This window comes from Crocuta crocuta, unplaced genomic scaffold (assembly GCF_008692635.1).
Source record: "Crocuta crocuta isolate KB4526 unplaced genomic scaffold, BGI_CrCroc_1.0 scaffold225, whole genome shotgun sequence".
NCBI lineage: Eukaryota > Metazoa > Chordata > Mammalia > Carnivora > Hyaenidae > Crocuta > Crocuta crocuta.
This window is the reverse complement of record NW_027530408.1, coordinates 938,734-957,740: the sequence shown is the minus strand read 5'-3', so window position 1 is coordinate 957,740 and position 19,007 is coordinate 938,734. Positions and strand designations below refer to the sequence as shown.

The window sequence follows — 19,007 nt, the reverse complement described above, 5'->3', positions numbered from 1 at the left end:
GCTAGAGACGCCGGGAGAGAGGCGGGGGAGGGGCGTAACTGATCGAGAGGCTGAGGCCGGTGCGGGGCCCACACAGCGGGGACCCGGCTCCTGGACCCCTTACGGACTGGCCCCGCCTCTCAGTCGCTGACGCGAGCCAGCCAATCCGGGAAGCCCACAGTGACGCGTAGCCTATCAGCGGACAGGGCTCGCCGGGCGCTTCCGCGTTCGCGAAGGCTCCCGGCCTGAGTCGGCAGGGGGAGGGGGCGAGGGCGACTGACCGCCGTCTCACCCGCATCGCAACCCACCCGGTCCGACTCATCTGCGGTCGCCCGTCCGCCGCCTCCCAGGGGACCCGATGGCCTCGGAGGGTCTGGCCCGGGCGCTGGCGGCGGTGTTGGGGGGCCAGGGGCTGCCTGTGCACAGCTGTGACTCGGAGCCGGCCGAGGAGCCGCCAGCGCCGGTCCGGCTGCGGAAGAACGTCTGCTACGTGGTGCTGGCCGTGTTCCTCAACGAGCAGGTGAGCGTGCGCCCGCCGGGCCCAGCGCCTGGCCCTCTGGAGCGCGCAGCCAGTCCCGGTGGGGACAGAGGATCTACTGACAACAGCCACCGCTTCTTAGTGCGTGGTGCTTCCCAGTTTTGCAAAGCACCTACACTCACACTTACATCTGAGCTTTGTGCAGCCCATCCCGGAGACTGTACCTCTATACAGAAGAGGGATCTGAGGCCCAGGAACCTGTTNGGTGCTTCCCAGTTTTGCAAAGCACCTACACTCACACTTACATCTGAGCTTTGTGCAGCCCATCCCGGAGACTACCTCTATACAGAAGAGGGATCTGAGGCCCAGGAACCTGTTTATTTCCTCCTACTAGGCCTCCCTGTCTTGAGAGGAGGGCAGTCTTCTTTCCCCAGAATCTAGCGTAGTGCCCGCTACGGAGTGGGCTCAGATCTATCCAGTGCTTCAGACACCTCCTCTGGGTCCCATGCACAGTAATGGCACAACCTGCACTTACACTCAGACTTTCTGCCCCACCGTGTGATGTTTTTTGTGCTGATCCCTGTATAAGTTGCGACAACAGCTAGAAGGGGCCAGGGCTGTAGGGAGGAGTTTATGGCGTAGGGCCGGGGGCTGTGTTTCAAAGCCTAGGCCCCAGTGTGAGGTCCCTCCACGAGGGGAGGTGGGATGTCTACTATTAATACATCTACAGACACGAGTCAGCGGAGGACACATGGCAAACCTCACCGTGGGGCCTAATCCCCAGCCCCTGAAACAGCCCCCAGGAATCTTAGCCCTTTTCTGAAATGGAAGTCTGAAAGCAAAGAGGGATACATTGCGCAGCGAGACAGCTGCAATCCCCACGCACACAAGGGCCAGTCAACAATTTGAGGTATCTGCCAATAAGGGGGTGTTGGGTGACTCTGTTTGAGATAGGATCTAACCCCAGGGCAAGGGAAGGTTCCCAGCCCAGCTGTGGTGGGGGTGAGGATCCTCTCTCTCCCCTTAGGATGAGGTGCTACTGATCCAGGAGGCCAAGAAAGAGTGCCATGGGTCCTGGTACCTACCCGCGGGGAGAATGGAGCCTGGGGAGACCATCGTTGAGGCACTGCAGCGGGAGGTGAAGGAGGAGGCTGGGCTGCACTGTGAGCCTCTGACATTGCTGTCTGTGGAGGAGCGGGGCCCCTCCTGGATCCGCTTTGTGTTCCTCGCTCGAGCCACAGGTATTGGCAGGGGGCAGTTTACACCTTTCCCCCAACTTATCCTCTGGTGAGATGAGCCCCTAATTCTGTCTGGTATAAGCCTGGCACCTCCAGATTCCAGCCTGAAGATTTGACTCCTAGCCCCCACAGCCCCACGACCCTGGGTCAGGGCTAGAATACCTGGGTGGCCATTTACTCTGCCAGGCCCAGCATTTCTCTCAATAGAGCCCCTTTCCCCCACCCCATCCTCGACACCCCTTTCAGGTGGAATTCTCAAGACTCCCAAGGAGGCAGATGCGGAGTCCCTGCAGGCTGGCTGGTACCCACGGACCTCCCTGCCCACTCCGCTGCGAGCCCAGGATATTCTGCACCTGGTGGAGCTAGCTGCCCAGCACCGCCAGCAAGCCAGGCACCCTCTTATTCTGCCCCAGGAGCTTCCCTGCAGTCTGGTCTGCCAGCGGCTCATAGCCACCTTTACCAGCGTCCAGACAGTGTGGGTGCTGGTGGGCACAGTGGGGATGCCTCACTTGCCCATCACTGCCTGTGGCTTCACTCCCATGGAGCAGAGGGGTGGCATCAAGATGGCCATCCTGCGGCTGCTACAGGAGTGTTTGACCCTTCACCACTTGGTGGTGGAGACCAAGGGGTTGCTTGGACTGCAGCACCTGGGCAAAGACCATGCAGATGGCATCTGCTTGAATGTGCTGGTGACTGTGGCTTTTCGGAACCCAGGTATGCAGAGGGAGCCCCCAAAGGTTCGGGGGGAGAACTATTTTTGGTGGAAGGTGATGGAGGAAGACCTACAAAGGCAGCTCTTACAGAGGCTTCGGGAATCCTCTGTTGTTCCAATCAACAGATAAAAAGGTGCCGTCTCTGTACAAGGAGCTGGGCAACTGTGCTCCCCCACCGGGCTTTGCTTTCCTCTGAGGGAGGCAGGAGGTTGGCGGTCGGGGATCTGGTTGTGTTGGGAGCAGGCGGTTCTAGTTGTCAGGGGAACTTCCTTCTCCATGGAGCTGGTCCCTACATTGCACCGAAAGGACAGTGCCTTTAACAAGGAGCCAGAGCTCAAGGACCTAATTGCCCCATGGGCACGAAGAGAGCACTCCTCCCTAAGGGGATGGATGTGAGAACCTTCTGAACCTGAGATGGCTACTCGTCATCACGAACCTACTCTGTCATCTTCCATGCTTGCCTCAGTAAAGGCCTGCATCGGATTCTCAGGCACCTAAACACAGATTGGGTACTGAGGGAGGTCATTCCAAGGGAGTGGGCCCCTTGCTGAGTAAATATGTGTTACTTACTTTGCCTTCCTGCTTAATTGTCTCTGTGGGGAGGGAGTGAACAGGAAGAGGGGACCGCAGCAAAAAAGAANCCTTTTCCTAACCCCCCCCCCCCCGCCCCCCTTCTTCCCAGACAGCAAGCTGGCATCTCCCACCACAGGTGACTGGGGCAGGCTGACTTCCCGCCGTCCACTGTAGCGTCTGTGGCCCACTGGGGCTCTCTCTCTCTCGTCTGCCAGGGTGGGAGGTGTCCACATCCCCTCCAAAGTTTGAGCAGGGAGAACACCAGAAACTCCAGGTGGCAAGGAGCTGTGAGAGCGGCCTCTCGGCAAAGTTTCATCTCCTTGGGCTTCCCTGTTCCCTCCCTGCATCGCTCTGCCGACTTCCATGCCCCTGCCTCTGCCTTTCTACAACTCCAGCCCAACCCAGACCAAAACCTTTTATTCATTTCCCTTCAGCTCAGCAGAATCTCGATTTAAAAAAAAAATTTTTTTTTAAGAACTTTACTAAAATTTAAGGGGGAGAAAAACACAGGAAGTGAACAAAGAAAATATATCGAGTGCTAGTCACTGCATGTAATACAGGTTTGTGGTTCTGAGCAAGGAAACACTTGACGAGGCTTCCCTTCTGAGGTAACTCCACTCTGACACCCAAGGCCCAGGATCACCTGGAGACCCCCTTCCCATCCTCTCTTGGCTGCCATCTTAACTTTCTGGCTTTTAGGCTGTGGTAGGAATCCTCTTCCCCCCTGAGGACAAACATGTCCCACATGATGGAACCAAACCCTTTAACTCTGGTTCACTTCTCTCAGGGTCTGAGGGACTCACCAGTCAATATCCACGTCGAAGGGCAATCTTTGCTCCCACTTTATTTAGCCTACAGTAGTTTTCAACCCTGGGTGCCCATTAGAATCACCCGGAGAGCTTTAAAAACAATGCTGGGCCAACCCCCAGAGACACGGCTTTCACTGGTATTGTAAAAAGCAAACCAAGTGATCTGACATGCACTGAGGTGAGAGCCACTCAGCAGCCCTCACCGAGTTTCCCACTTGTTCTCTCCTAGAGGTCTCTCAGCTACCCCTCCTGAGCACATCCCCACACACATACATCTAGGGACAAAGTTTTTAAAATATGAAGTCCGCTAAGGCATTTGTACAACTCACAACATAAACACTTCAAAATGAGACCTGCATACAGATGCTTCAGAGGGCCTGTTCTTTCCCAGAGTCTCTGAGGCCGGCTGGCTCTCAGCTGAAGGTAAGCTGGGCAGAAGCAGTGTGGCTTGGCCAAGAGAGAGCCTGGTTCCTGGCAGGCGCTGAGGAACATCAGATTTGCGCTGCCAGAGCCTGTCTCTATTTACCACCCGCCCCCCAGCACACCACCCCCCTCCGCTCTAGTGCTGGAAGAGGAATTTGTCGTTCCTGGGGAGGAAGACGGGCCTGAATGAGCAGCGGAGGCCTGCGCAGGAGGACACAAACAGTGGAGAACGGGGCAGCTGTGTCCACGCAACCAAACCATTTATTGCTGTGTTGTCTGGGGGGACGCAGCCTGAATGCTGAAGGGGATGGAGGAGGGGAGTATCTGTAACTCCCGAATGCTCAAACGTTTTCTGACTTGAAGAGTTCAGACCCAGTTTGCCCTGTGAGCTCTGCTCCCCTGTCCCATGCCAACAGCCACGTGCGCGCACACGCATGCACGGTGTCCTTCACAGCAGCGGTTAAGGCCTCCCCAGCTCGGAGGAATGCAGGAGAGGGAGAGGTCACTGAGTTCCTCCTCTTTCATGTCACCTCCTGGCAACCTGCGGCCGGCTTCTAGAAGTGGCATAGGCAGGAAAAGGAAGCGAAAGGGGCTCTGGCCTGCTCCTCCTTGCCCAGGAGCGAAGCCAGCAACTGCAGTCCTGCTGTGAGGTAATGCCTGGCGCCGCCTGTGTGTTCCAGCAGGTTGAGACAGATTCAGGCCAGGTGGGGTGGCAGCCCCAGCCGTGAAGGGCATGCAGGGAGAACAGCACTACAACTGGCTGCCTGGGCCCCAGCAGCTCCCCGCTAAGGCCTTGGGGGCTTGGGGTCAGGTGGCCATCCTGGCCTCATCTCTCCCCTCGGCTCCCTCGCTCCCCAGGAAGAGTATTCCATCAAGAACACTGTGGGCTGGGTGAGATGCTGAGGGCAAGGCCTGGTCTCTGATCCCCTCTGCCCAGGTGTTGAGGACCTGCTGAGACGGGTTCAGAGGCGCCAGAGAGAAACCACCTGGAGCTGGAGCCTGGCACCCAGCCCCCCACTTCCCAAGCCCTCTCCCGCCCTGGCTGCAGTTGCACCAAGGCTCTCATTAGCAGCTGCCCCCGCCTGGGCGCGGAGCATGCTTTGGGCATTTGCCATGAGGTGGTTGGGAATTTTGCAACTGTCTCCAAAGGGCCGGGAAGGGAGAATGGGCTTCCCCTGCCATCCACTGCCCCTTCACCACAGGTGAAGCCAAAAGGCAGGAGACAAAAATGTCAAGTCTCAGCAGCATCTGTGGTACCCAGCAAGACGGAGACCAGGCTCCTGTGCCCCCATCTCTCTGGCCTACAGTCCTGACCAGCCTGAGAGCCATCACTCACTCCCCCTGTGCCCCTGGAATTGAGCTACAGGTCTTGGCCCTGACCACACATGGTCCGTAGAGACAGGTGATAGGCACAGAACACACGAGGTTTGGGTCTGGGTGCTCACCTGACATTGACCTAGCTCCCCTGAGAAAGCCCCGAGGACACCGTGCTGTCTGGGAGGCCACCTCTTTTGCTCCGTGTCTTCTGGTACCTTGGAGACCCACTCCCTGAACCCAGTCTGGTGTGACCGACAGGCCAAGGTCTTCTTGAGTTAACCTGGGAGTGGAAGCCCAGGCTTCCTCAGAGGCAGAGACACCTGGGATGTAGAGATGGAACCACGCTCCCACCCTGGGAGGCGGGAGGTGGCAGCAGTGCCAGGTGGGAGGCAGCTCTTGGGCAGAGGTGTGGACAAGGAGTCCCCGTCCGGTCCTGCTCTTGGCTCAGACGTGCCCTTCTTGGGGAGGGGGGAGGTGCAGGTGAGGACCGTGTGGGGGGAACTTGACGAAAGCGATGGCAGCCAGCTCCTTGCAGAATTCCTCAAGAACCACCACGCCCTGGAGGAGGGTCTGGTGGTCCAGCCTGAGGGAGACAGCATGGGGGTCATGGCTGGGAGGCAGCAGGAGTTGCCCAGGACGACATCCCAGGGTCCATGAGGCACATCCCAGTGGCAGGCACCTCTGAGGGAAGACGGAGCTCCACAATGGGCCCTCGTCGCCGCCTGGCCTGTGCTCCTCCCCTTGGGCACTCTGCCTTCCCACCCCAGGGTCTGTCCTTGGACACCCACTTCCCTCAGTTACTTACTGTTCCCCAGGGACCTGACCCATCAGCTGCTTGCGTACCAGGAGCAGTTTGCCTGGGAACTGGGGTACCCTCTGAATTCTCTGCATCAAGTCCCCGATCACCTAGAGCAGGTATGAGGCAGGACTGAGGCAGGGGCCAGTGACACTTATGCGGGGTCCCCCGGTTCTGCTGAACCGCGGCGAGGTGGGGGTGTGTGTGCCTGTTTTTTCCCTTGGCGCTGGCCAGGATGCCCACTCCTGTAGCCCCCAACCCCCTGTCCTTCTGTTGCCCTCCCTTCCTGCCCCACCACCGGCACACGCCCTTCGGGTCCGGCATCCTTACCCTGACAAGCACAGAGAACAGACTCCTGCAGCCAGGGGCCAGGTTGATGTAGGGATCCAGCAGGTACTCGTGGATAAGGGGGTGGGGGAAGAGGGCTAGCCGGGACAGGACTGAGGTCACTTGCAGGTTCAGGCTGTATGGCTGTAGGGAACACAGTGGACAAGCTGAGGGTTGGCAGGGGGCGGTGAGCATTTTTGCACTCCCCCGGCAAGGCGCCTGGCCAGTGAGAACGTGTGCGGGGGTGGGAGTCTCACGTGATGTGTGTGTGTCATGGATTCCCTGGGGCTGAGGGCCAGAGCATGTTAGGGCGTGTGGAGCAAAGGCAAGACGGGGCTTCCCACCTGGAGAACGGTGAGGAGTGGGGGTGGGGGAAGGAGAGTATGGAGCTGGAGACCCAAAGAGGGCTCGACCCCCGGGGTCAGGCCACTCTCCCGGACTCCAGAGGCACCTGCCTGGAGTTCTCCTGTGGGCCCTCACCCTGTAGCCAGGGCCAGCCCTGTTGTGTACCTGTTCCAAAATCCGGGACATGCGATCAAACAGCATTCGGAGGAAGTGACCTTCAAAGAAAGGCCGTTCGGGCTCATGGGGATCCAGGGGTGTGGGACCCAGGGGCCAGCCCCAAGGGGCAACTCGGGAGCTGCACTCCTGGAACTGAAACAGAGCGAGAGTTGAGGACGTGGGCCCAGTGCTCAGGAGGCACCCGCAGGCAGAGGGAGCCACGTAGGAAGGGTACACCTGAGGCTCTTGGCCGGAGCAGGGGGCACCTTGGGCAGATCACAGAGGGAAAAGGTGGAGTTTATCAACACCATGGCTTTGAGGGACGAGAAGTGGACATTGGCAGCGGCCTCAACACTCACCAGTCCATAAGCGTCGTGGACGTACGTGTCATAGCCGGTCTCCTCTAGGAAAGCTGAGGTCTTGGCTTCCTCGGGAACGAGGCAGAGGAAACTGAGAGACAGGACCCTAGGTGTGGAGGGGCTCTGCCTGGGCTGCCCTGTCCTTCCCTGCCCCATCTCCAGCCCCGAAGGAACACTCCCTCCTGGGCTGCACCTCACTGGGGCTATGGCCAAAGACAAAACAAACCTCAAGTGACTTAGATTTCCTGACCAGCTCCCTACCTGTTAACGATCTCGGTCACTGCTGTTTTGCCATCCGAGTTGGTGGCAGGGGCTGGGGGAGGCTTTGCAGAGGGTTGAAAGCTGGAGTTGAGGAAGCCGTCCGTGAAGTAGGGGTCTTCCTCCAGATCTCTGTGGCCAGAGCAGACAAGTGGTACGAAGGAATAAGTGGGGAAGTGTGGGGGTACTGAGGCCATGGTGGGTCGTGGGTGGCCTGAGGCTTCCCAGAGGCACAGGGTTTCACTTACACGGTGTCCTCGTAGCTCTCGGGCTCAGGTGAGCCCCGGGCCACGTAATGGCGGCCTTCGAGGTTGCAGAGGACCAGGCTGCGGATGACCTGCTCATGTGGCTTCTGGAGCAGCTCCTCAAACAGCCGCAGCGTGGTGATGCTGATCTGGGTAAGAAAGGGTCAGCAGGACCCTGCCTCTAGGGGCACCTAGGAATTGCTCACTCGGAAAAGAAAGACCAGACGGCAGGTTTGGGGGCAGTGGGTGGATGCTGGTCTAGGAGCCGGAAGTCGGCCTGGTCCTGGCTCTGTTACTAATTTGATGCTTGCTATCAGGTGAGCCAACCGGCTTTTCTGTGTCACAGTTTCCATGTTTGAAATATGGAACATCGGCCTCACCTAGCTCAGAGTGGCTGTAAGCCTCAAACAAGCCAGATGAATATGGAAAATATATATAAAGTCACATGGCAAGTATGCGATCACAGAAAATTACTATGTGACAAAGGCAGTCTGGCTGCCATGACCGTGTCACTGTTGGGAGTGGGCAGGAAGTTTCAGTGCCTCAAGGTAAGCTAAGGAAAAGGGGAAGAAGCACGCAGGAAATCCCTTGGGTAGGGGCTGGTGGGAGCCCGTAGGCCAATGCCCCCCCACCTCACCTCATCAGAGAGGTGGTCGCAGTGCCCGATGAGGTGAGCGCACAGGGTGCGGGGGCCATCCTCGGGGGCTGCAGGCTGCGGGTCAGCACCCAGGAGGAACGCCACGGCCTCTCGCAGCAGCACAGGGGAGCGGAGCTGGCGCAGCATGGCCGTGAGCAAGGCGGTGGAGGTCAGGACGCTCTGCTCAGAACTACAGGAAGAGAGGGGCACCTGGGGGCTTAGTCAGTTAAGCGTCAGTCCGATTCTCGATCTCAGCTCAGGTCATGATCTCACGGTTTGGTTCGTGAGATGGAGCCTGGCATCAGGCTCCGCGATGACAATGGACACCTGTCAGTGCAGAACCTGCTTAGGACTCTCTCTCTCTCTGCCCCTCTCCTGTTCGCTCGCACTCTCTCTCTTTCAAAGTAAATAAATAAACCTAAAAAAAAACTACAGGGAAAGAGCACTGAGCCAGGCCTGGGGGCTGAAAGCCAGGAGGGGAAGGTGAGACCAGAGGGGGGAGCTAGGAGCGAATGAATGTGGGGGTGACAGTACCCCTTCCTGACTTCCTTACATCTTGGCTGTTATTTCTCACTCCCTAGCCCTCCTGAGGTCCTGGAGTCCAAGAGCCGGAGGCCTTTGTCAGCGCATGTGGCCCTGAGCCACATGTGTGTAAGGGGGCCAGACCTGGCAAACATTAACCATGGAGCCCACAGACCCATGTGACTCTAGCCAAGGAGGTCCCTGGCCTTAGGGACAGAAGTGGTTTGGGGGAGGTGGGGCAGCTGGATCCAGACCATGGCCATGCCCAAGGGGACTGGACATAAGCTTACACATGCAGGAGGTGGGGCTGCAGAATCTCCACGAATAGCTTCTCAGCCACAGCTTTTGCCAAGGCGTCTGCAACCACCTAGGTGCCAAAGAGCATATATTAAGCACATTTTACCTCCATGAGTGCTTTCCACTGAGAAACAACTGTGTCCTTGCACAGTACCTAACATAACAGGCAGACCCGGGGCCCTGCCTTGCTCCTGAGAGACCTACTTGTTCCTCAAGGTGGATGCAGCGAGAAAGGAGTGGGATGAACCACAAGGGACCCCCACAGAGAGCCTTATTGATATCCGCCCCTGCTCACCATGTGTGCCTCTGAGATGAGGTGGTCGCAGTAATCAAACCAGCCCAAAAAGGCAGCCAGAGCCTCCTTGCCAGGGAAGGAAGCCTCATCAGACGGGGCACTGGGCAACCTGAAGGGGGGAGCAAGAGAGGAGCTGTGAGGCCTGCCTCAGGCACCTTCTCCCAGCAACAGGTGCAAAAGCAAAAGTGATGTTTCCCTAGAGACAAAGGCCTCAGGTCCGGGAAAGGCTGCACCCTCAGGAAGACGGTGGCCAGCAGGGGTCCCCAGCCCTCCTGGGAAACCACGGAGAGGGAAGAGAGAGGGCAGGGAGGGCTGCTAGCCACTGAAGACGGAGCCCCGCTCAGCCTTGCGGAGCGCCTACCTCCAGCTGATGCCCTCTAACACGGCAATGTCTGCGGGGTCCAGGAAGGTGGGCATGGACTGGTACAGCTGGCAAAGGTACTCGACGATGGCAGGGCAACAAGGGCTGCTGTGCACCAGGTAGGCAGCGGCTGCCGGTGAAGCCACACTCAGCAGGAGCAACAGGTTCTCCTGGGCTTTCAGAGCCACCCGACCTTTCTAGGAGTAGAAAGGGCACAACATCAGGGAGATACATCTGAGCCCCCAGGTCCCCTCCCAACAGTTCACCCTCCCCACCCCTGCCCACTCTGTCTCGGCAGCTGGCACCTTGCTCTTGCACAACCCGATGAGGGAGGTGATGAGGTTGCTTTCCCCAACTCCTCCATCTGGCTCCTCCGTCTCAGCAGGCAGCTGGGTGGTCAAGGCCCGGGCCCCACAAGGACTCGTGTCAGGAGCCTTGCTGTGGGGGTGGTCCTTGTCTTGGACACTGGCTGCCTCTCTAGCCAGAGTGGTGGGTTCTTTGGATGACTTCTTCCTACTGACAATCTTTTTACCCTGCAAAGAAGGTTGGTTGAGACAAGCTCATGGTGCAGACCATTCCCCATGATGCCCCCTTGGGAATGCAGGCTGCACACTGGCTGGTGGGGCCTCAGTGTGGAGCTGCAGAGGAGGCCGCCTAGGTGCCTGAGTGCCTGCTCCATCCTCTGCTTGCTCAGAAGGGCCACAGGGGTCTGCCCTGGGACCTGGGCCCTCCCGCTCCTGTTCCCCACAGAGGTGCTCACTTCCAGGATGTAGGTGAGCAGGGCTGGATCCTGTTGGATCTTGGAGCAGAGAACGGTGGTAAACTGCACCTCCTCCTTTTCTGTTTGGGATCCAAGAACTGTCGCACCAAGTCGGAGAAGCTTCTAGAAGGGAAGCAAAATAGAAACAGAGGGCAATGGGGTTGCAGGGAAGAGAGAGGGCTTGGCCCTCAGCCACCCCTTGGTTTCTTGGTCCCTCACCTGCACAGGCCTGTGGACGTTGAGGTAATGCAGGAGGGGGTGCTGCACCTGGGCCAGAACCTTGCTGAAGAACTGGAGTACCTGCTGTCGCATGCCTGGGGGGTACTGAGGGTCAAGGAGCAGAGTGCCCATCAGAAACGAAGCCATGCCCACTGCCTGGAATGCTCCTCCCTACGAGCCACAGCACAGTCCTCCCTTCTGTCACTGCTCAGAAGGCATCTTTTCTGCAAGCCCCCTCCCTTCATGACAGGCATACCTTAGAGATACTGCAGGTTTGCTTCCAGAGCACAAGAATCAAGTGAGGATTGCAATAGGTGAATATCGCGATAAAGCAAGTCAAATTAATCTTTTGGTTTCCCAGTGAACATAAAAGGTGTGTCTACACTAGACTATAGCCTATTAAGTGTGAAACTGCATTATTTCCAAAAAGCAATGTACATGACTTAACTTAAAAACACTCTATTGCTAAAAAATGCTAACCATCATCTGAACTTTCAGCGAGTCAAATTCTTTTTGCTGGTGGAGGGTCCTGCCCTGATGTCAGTGGCAGCCGACTGACCAGGGTGGTGGTGGCTGAAGGTCAGGGTGGCTGTGGCCATTTCTGAATATAAGACAACAATGGAGTTTGCCATGTTGATGGAGTCTTCCGATTTCTTTGCAGCCCGCGATGCTGTTTGATAGCATTTTACTGTCAGCAGAACTTCTTTCAAAATTGGAGTCAATCCTCTCAAGCCCTGCCGCTGCTCAGTCTACTGAGTTTATGTCATGTTCTGACCCCTTTGTCGTCATTTCAAGCATCTTCACGGCATCTCCACCAGGAGTAGATTCCATCTCAAGAAACCACGGTCTTGGCTCATCTAGAAGGAGCGACTCCTCATCCGTTTGAGGCCGCTCATGAGACGGCAGCGACTCAGTGCCATCATCAGGCTCCTCTTCCAGTCCTAGTTCTCTCGCTGTCCCCCCCCCACACACCCCCCCGCAGTCACCTCCTCTGCTGCAGTCTGGAGCCCCTCACTGTCCTCCATGGGGGCTGGAATCAAATTCTTCCCAACTTTTGTTCGTATTGATATTTTTACCTCTTTCCGTGAATCACAAATTATTTTTTTAATGTTTATTTATTTTTGAGAGAGAGAGAGTGAACAGGGGAGGGTCAGAGAGAGAGGGAGACACAGAATCTGAAGCAGGCTCCAGGCTCCAGGCTCTGTAAGCACAGAGCCCGACGCAGGGCTTGAACCCACAAGCCGTGAGATCATGACCTGAGCCAAAGTTGGACACTTAATTGACTGAGCCACCCAGGCACCCCTGAATCACAAATGTTCTTAACGGCACCTAGAATGATGAATCCTTCCCAGAAGGTTTCAATTTACTTGCCCAGATCCATCAGAGGAATCCCTGTCACGGCAGCCATAGCCTTACAACATGCATTTCCTAAATAATAAGACTTGAAAGCTGAAATGATCCACGGGCTGCAGAATGGATGTTGTGTGAGCAGGCACGGAAACCACATTCACCTTATCATCCATCTCCGTCAGAGCTTGTAGGTGGCCAGGTGCACTGTCAGTGAGCAGTGGACTTAAAATATTCCTTACGCCATGTTGTAAGCAGCAGTGCAGTCATTCAGACTTTGCTGTTCCATTTACAGAGCACAGGCAGTGGATTTAGTATCATTCATATGGGCCCTCGGCCTTCCAGAATAGTAAATGAGCACTGGCTTCGCTTGAAGTCACAGCTGCCTTAGCCCCGAAGGAGGGGGGTCAGCCTGTCCTTTGAAGCTTTGAAGCCAGACATTGATGTTCCCTCTGTAGCTATGAAAGTCCTGGGTGGCATCTTCTTCCAGTAGAGGCTGTTTCATGACATTGAGAACCTGTTAATTGCTCAGCGTGGCCGTCCTCATGAACCATCACAGCCAGATCTTCTGGAGAACTGGCTGCAGCTCCCACACGAGCACCCGCTGCCTCACCTTGCACTCTGATGTCACGGAGATGCTTCTGTCCTCAGACCCCGGGAGCCAACCTCTGCCAGCTTCCGACTTTCCTCCTGCAGCCTCCTCACCTCCCTCAGCCTTCACAGAGTGGAAGAGAGTCAGGGCCTTGTGCTGGATTAGGCTTTGGTTTAACAGAATGTTGTGGCTGGTTTGGTCTTCTGTGCAGACCACTCAGGCTTTCTCCACATCAGCAATAAGGCTGTTTTGCTTTCTTATCATTCACGTGTTTGCTGGGAAGCACTTTAAATTTCCTTCAAGAACTTCTCCTTTGCATTCACAACCTGGCTAACTGCTTGGTGCGAGAGGCCCAGCTTTTGGTCTATCTCAGCTTTCAACATGCCTTCCTCACTAAGCTTAATCATTTCTAGCTTTTGATTTAAAGTGAGAGACATATGACTGTTCCTTTCGCTTGAATACTTAGAGGCCATTTTGGGGTTATTAACTGGCCAAATTTCAGTATTGCTGTGTTTCAGGGAATAGGTAGGCCTAAGGAGAGGGAGAGAGATGGGGAAAGGCTGGCTGGTGGAGCACTGGGCACTATCTTACATGGGCAGTCTGTGGTGCCCCCAATTATAATAGCAAAGATCACTGATCCCAGATCACTATAACAAATATAATAACCAAGTTTGAAATATTACCAGAATTACCAAAATCTGACACAGAGACATGAAATCAACAAATGCTGTTGGGAAAATGGCACCAATAGACTTTCTCAACACAGCACTGCCATAATCCTTCACCTCGTAAAACATGCAGTGTTTGTGAAGCATAATCAAGGGGGGTGCAATAACACGAGGTCTGCCTGTATGAAACCGGCCTCCCCTGCACTGCCAACTCCCCGTCCCACTTTATTTTTCTCCATGACCTTGTCATTGTTGAATACACTGCATGTGGGCTCCTCTGGTTATCCATCTCTCTCTGACTAGAATTTTCATCTGTTTTAATCACCAGCACCTGGGACCCTGGCTGGCACATGGCTGGTTCTTAGTACATCTTCGCTGAATGAATGCTGACTGAGTAATGGGAACATTTCCTCAACCTAGGTGACAGGAGCTCAGGTGGAAGAGTCTGGAACACAAGGGCTCCAGTTTGGGTGGAAGGTTCCAGGGGCACCCCAGGGTCCCGCCCACCTCGGCCTTGCCCAGCGTGCACAGGGTCTCCAGGATCTTGTGCTGCAGCAGGTACTCCAGACAGGGACCCGCCTCGCCGGCTGCTTTCTGCTGCCTCTCCTCATAGACCAGGATGTCCAGCATCTGCCTCAGCCGCCAGGGAATATCCGTTTTCTTGACAGGGGTGTTTTCATCTAATAGAGATTCAGGAAACGAGGGTGGGAGGGGGTGAAGAGAGGCCCTCTGGCTTGAGGGGTCAAGCCCACAGTTCCCCTGGAAACGGGGGGGAGGGGCAGAGGGAGACGGAGGGTAAACCTGAAGTAAGGCCGGGTTAACAATTTGCTTCAAAGACCAGAGGAAATGGAAGTTAGCACTTGGTGCCTCTATATTTAAAAAGACAAAAGACCTTTTGGGGACACCTGGGTGGCTCAGTTGGTTAAGCATCTGACTTTGATCTCACAATTTGTGGGTTCAAGCCCCACATCAAGTGCGGAGCTGCTTGGGATCCTCTCTCTGCCCCTCCCCTGCTCACTCGCTCACGCCCTTAAAATAAATAAAATAAACATTAAAACATAAAAAAGACAAAGACCTTTTGGATGAGGACCCAGGATGCAGCCCTCTGACTGGAAATGTGTGCATACTCTAGTACTTTCTCAGAGGGAAGTGGCATCATTTTTTCTCCAAGCCCTGGGATGTACAGAAGGGTACACTGCTCAGGCTGCAGGCCAGCCTGAGTGAGAAGCCATGGGCTCAGGGGTCTCTGTCACATAATGTAGAAGCTGTCTTCTAGCAGCTTCCTGAGAGGTAACTGCCTGTCCTCTTTACACTCACAGGAGGCAGTACTCCATTTTTTTACAAGGCAGAAAAAAATCCATGCACAATCACGGGTTCAGAGGCAAAGCTGCTCCACTGAGTAAAGGTCTTGATGGAGAAACTGGGCTTTCTTAGTCAGAGTCTCAGACAGTGTTCATGTAAAGCAAGTTTTGATGCTCTGGGACTGGCCTTGGAGCACCCCCTAGCTTTTCCCGAAAGCATTGGCTTTTGAGCAACTTGGCTCACCTCCCCCACCTCTGTACCTCTGGTCTAGGCACTGTTCAGCAAATGAATGGATTGGGCTCAGATGAAACCCAAGTGGACCTGAGCGAGTTCTGGATCTTTTCCTACTGTTCTGATAGACTGGGGGCTCTCTGTTAACAGATGTTCAGTCTAAAAGGTACGGACTTCATGTTAAAAAATAAGTAAGTCCTGGTATGTCTGGGTGACTCAGTCGGTTGAGTGACTTCGGCTCAGGTCATGATCTCACAGTTTGTGAGTTCAAGCCTCATGTTGGGCTCTGTGCTGACAGCTTAGAGCCTGAAGCCTCCTTCAGATTCTGTGTCTCCCCCTCGCTCTCCCCCTCCCATGCTTATGCTCTGTCTCTCTCTGTCTCTCCATAATAAATAAAAATGTTTAAAAGTTAAAAAAAAATAAGTCCTGGGAATGTTAAGGACAGCATGGTGACTATAGTTAATGTATTGGATATTTGAAAACTGTTAACAGTAAATCTTAAAAGTTCTCATCACAAGAAAAAACTTGGTAACTATATAGGGTGATGGATATTAACTAGACTTATTGTGATGATAATTTCACAACATACTCATACATTGAATCAATATGTTGTACATCTAAGTTATATGATATGATGTTACATCAATTATATCTCAATAAAAAAAGATCTTCAGTTTAATTTTTTTAATACCTAATAACATTTCTGATTCTTTTTAAAAAATATTTATTTATCAGGAGAATGCAAGCAGGGGAGGGACAGAGGATCTGAAGCAGGCTCTGTGCTGACAGGCTGACAGCAGCAAGCCTGATGTGGGGCTTGAACCCACAAACTGCAAGATCATGACCTGAGCTGAAGTCAGATGCTCAACTGACTGAGCCACCCAGGTGCTCCTCTGATTTGTTTTGTTTTGTTATGTTTATTTATTTTGAGAGAGAGAGAGAGAGAAAGCAGAGGAGGGGAGTGAGGGAGAGAGGGAGGGAGGGAGGGAGAGAGAGAGAGAATCCCAAGCAGGCCCCGAGCCGTCAGCATAGAGCCCATTGTGGGGCTCAATCTCAGGAACTGTGAGATCACGACCTGATCCGAAATCAAGAGTCAGACACTCAACCGACTGAGCCACCCAGGTGCCCCAAAATATCTTCAGTTTAAAGCAGTTGTTCTCAACTGGGGGTGATTTTGCCCCTAGGAACATTTGGCACTTTTTGGAGACATTTATGGTTATCACAATGGGGAGGAGGTCCTACTGGCATCTCGTGGGTAGAGGCCAGAGCCAGAAGCACCGCCACCCCCCAACAAACATGATCAAGTCCAATGTCAACAGTGCCAAGATTGGGAACTTGGTTTAAAAGGACACTTAGGGGGTCCCTCAGAGTGTCCAAAGTCTGCTTTTTAATTTCTTGGGCTGGCTCGGGCTGAAAATAAAGTCTTTAGGAAAGATGTAGACTGGAATCAAACCCTAGTCTGAACCAGGAGGTAGAAAGCCAAGGATGCAGGACAGGTTTACCTGGCCACCAGCGTGTATCTGTTAATACCAACATATAGACTACAAAGCAGCCAAACAGATTCCACCTCTCCGTAAGCCATCCTGATGGGCTCAGATTGCTGGAGGCTCTCAGCTGGGAGAGAAGGACGCAGGCATGTTACATGCCTGGGCTTCATTTCTACTCCTACCAGAGGTTTCTATAAGGGAAATGCCCTCTAAGTCAGCTCAGGGAAAAGCAGAATAGGTACTTGGGGACTACAGACCAGGACATCTGCCGAGCTAGAAGCTAGAAGCTAGTAGGGCTCAACCTCTGCCTTGCAGAGTCAGGCCAGTGAGAGGCCCAACTTCTCACTGGCCACTTCCACCTCACTCAGCTCCTCTCCCAAAAGGTCAGGGTGGGGCCATCCCCCAGTCTGACCTCCTCGGCAACAGCTGTCACCTTGTCCAGAACACCCGCATCTCTGACTTGCATAGTGACCCTGCCCACACCTTCCTCCCCACTCCCTGCAGGGGACCCCCGCCCCCCGTTAGGGTGGGCAGGGGAGGGGGGAACCAGGCCCCACCTGTGCTCTCAATGTAGTAGTGCGTGATGCCCTTCCAGTGCTCCACGAAGGCCTCCAGCAGGTCAATGCTGGGCTCCCGCTGTGGAGAGAGCAGAAACACAGCCTAAGTGGCCGCCACACAGCGATCACGGGCTCCGCTGCGACCATCACCCATCAGAACAGACGTTCCACCGTCTACCAAGTGTTGGGTCACCGCTAGGCTCTGGAGGAGGCACTGTGATCCAGGTTCTCAAAGGGAACCCAGGACAATCTTTGTCAGCTCTCCTGGACCCCCTCTCTCCTGGAAATGCTGTACTCCTGCTACATGTCATGATTCCACAGTCCCTGTCCCGGAAGAGCTAAGAATGCTGGTGGGGGAAATAGACCCAGAAACAGATCCCCTCATGACAGTTATGCTACAACAGAAGGACACAGAGGAAAACAGTGGAGCGTCCCCGAAATGACAAAATAAAAATGATACACTTGGAAAACATGGGCAAAGACAGGTCCCAGTCAGTCTGAGAGCCTGCAAAAATCTGTGTTCAAGGCCACTGAAAGGCTTCGTTCAACCAGATGGGTAACGTTAGCAGAATATTAATAAAGTGCCTTACCCACAACATGCTTGCATCTCTTATCCAAGGCTGCAAGCTGCTGGAGGAGTTAGGGGTACACAGCCTGAAGCCCCAGGGAATTCTATTTCTGCTAGGAGCAAGCCCCAAACCTCCCCCTTTTCCAGAAGTGATCTCTCCATCTCTACACGGGAAGTAGCCTTGAACTGGTAACTGCTTTCTCTGAAAAGTCTAAAAAAGAGCATTTGTTCCCTTTTCTTGCAGAGGAAATGATTACAGGAGAAAAATGTAGTCAAATAGTCCCTTACCACAGGTGCTCATTTCTACCTCTCCATCTCGGCTCAGGCCACTCCTTTATCCTGGAAGCCCTGTGTCCCCCTACACTTGCCTAGATCCTAACAGTCACCAGTGAGGTCCAGCTACGGGCCACCAGCTCCACAAAGGCCTTGCCAGAGTTCTTGGACAACATCTCTCTCTAACCTCACACTTTACAACATCATAGAACCGAGTGTCTACTCCTTATTCATTCAGTATCTTTTGAGTGCCTACTGTGTACAAGATGCTATGCCAGACGTTCTAAGCAATACAAGGTTGTTGAAGACCCAGTGCCAGGGAGAAGAGACTATAAAACCACCCTGAATAACTCAGCCACAGGAAGTTGTGTGAGGACACAGGAGAGATGGAAGGTGATCTCTGGGAAAAGAGCATTGGAACAGAGAAGGCTTTACTGAGGTTACCCTTGAACTAAAACTTGAAGAACAGGGTCTGAGTGCAACAGTTTGAGATAAAGGAAAGTCGTTTCCTGAAGAAGAAACTCCGCACACAGTGTCTGGGACAAGGATGGGCTGATGAGTGTATGTACATCAAGCCACTAAGTCAGGCTTGTTTTTTGCAGGCATTGGGGGACAGGTCAATGACATCTTCTGAGCAGTGTGCCAGGCAGGGTCATCTGGCGGTTTTGTGTAGGAGCTGATGGCAGGAAGAATGGTCGGAAGGCCATTAAGACAGGAGAAAGAAGCACTAAAACACTGAATCAGAGGCCCTGAAATCCTTCCCCCAATCGTTGGCTGCCCAGACAACCTTGTTTTCTTTCAAAGTAAGCTGTGAGAAGCATGACCCTTACTGGAGTGGCACCTCCAGTAAGTCATTCCAAACACACCTGCCACAT

General features: G+C 54.3%; 2 protein-coding genes across 2 annotated transcripts; one reads left to right on the top strand and one right to left on the bottom strand.

Moving 5' to 3' along the window:
- The first annotated feature begins 185 nt into the window (after positions 1-185).
- NUDT18 (nudix hydrolase 18) lies at positions 186-2,977 on the top strand. The gene is made up of 3 exons (XM_077766598.1): positions 186-499; positions 1,485-1,698; positions 1,942-2,977. The coding sequence occupies exons 1-3, from the start codon at positions 338-340 to the stop codon at positions 2,535-2,537; spliced, it is 972 nt and encodes a 323-aa protein (XP_077622724.1). The 5' UTR covers positions 186-337; the 3' UTR covers positions 2,538-2,977.
- A 1,479-nt stretch (positions 2,978-4,456) lies between these two features.
- FHIP2B (FHF complex subunit HOOK interacting protein 2B) lies at positions 4,457-17,365 on the bottom strand. The gene is made up of 16 exons (XM_077766597.1): positions 17,292-17,365; positions 14,222-14,394; positions 11,108-11,212; positions 10,889-11,011; positions 10,434-10,661; positions 10,129-10,325; positions 9,768-9,876; positions 9,466-9,542; positions 8,654-8,843; positions 8,020-8,165; positions 7,775-7,903; positions 7,514-7,604; positions 7,164-7,307; positions 6,657-6,797; positions 6,336-6,436; positions 4,457-6,113 (listed from the first exon to the last, which is right to left on the bottom strand). Exons 2-16 carry the CDS (start codon positions 14,342-14,344, stop codon positions 5,975-5,977), a joined length of 2,043 nt encoding a protein of 680 aa, XP_077622723.1. The 5' UTR covers positions 14,345-14,394; positions 17,292-17,365; the 3' UTR covers positions 4,457-5,974.
- Between the last annotated feature and the right edge of the window lie 1,642 nt (positions 17,366-19,007).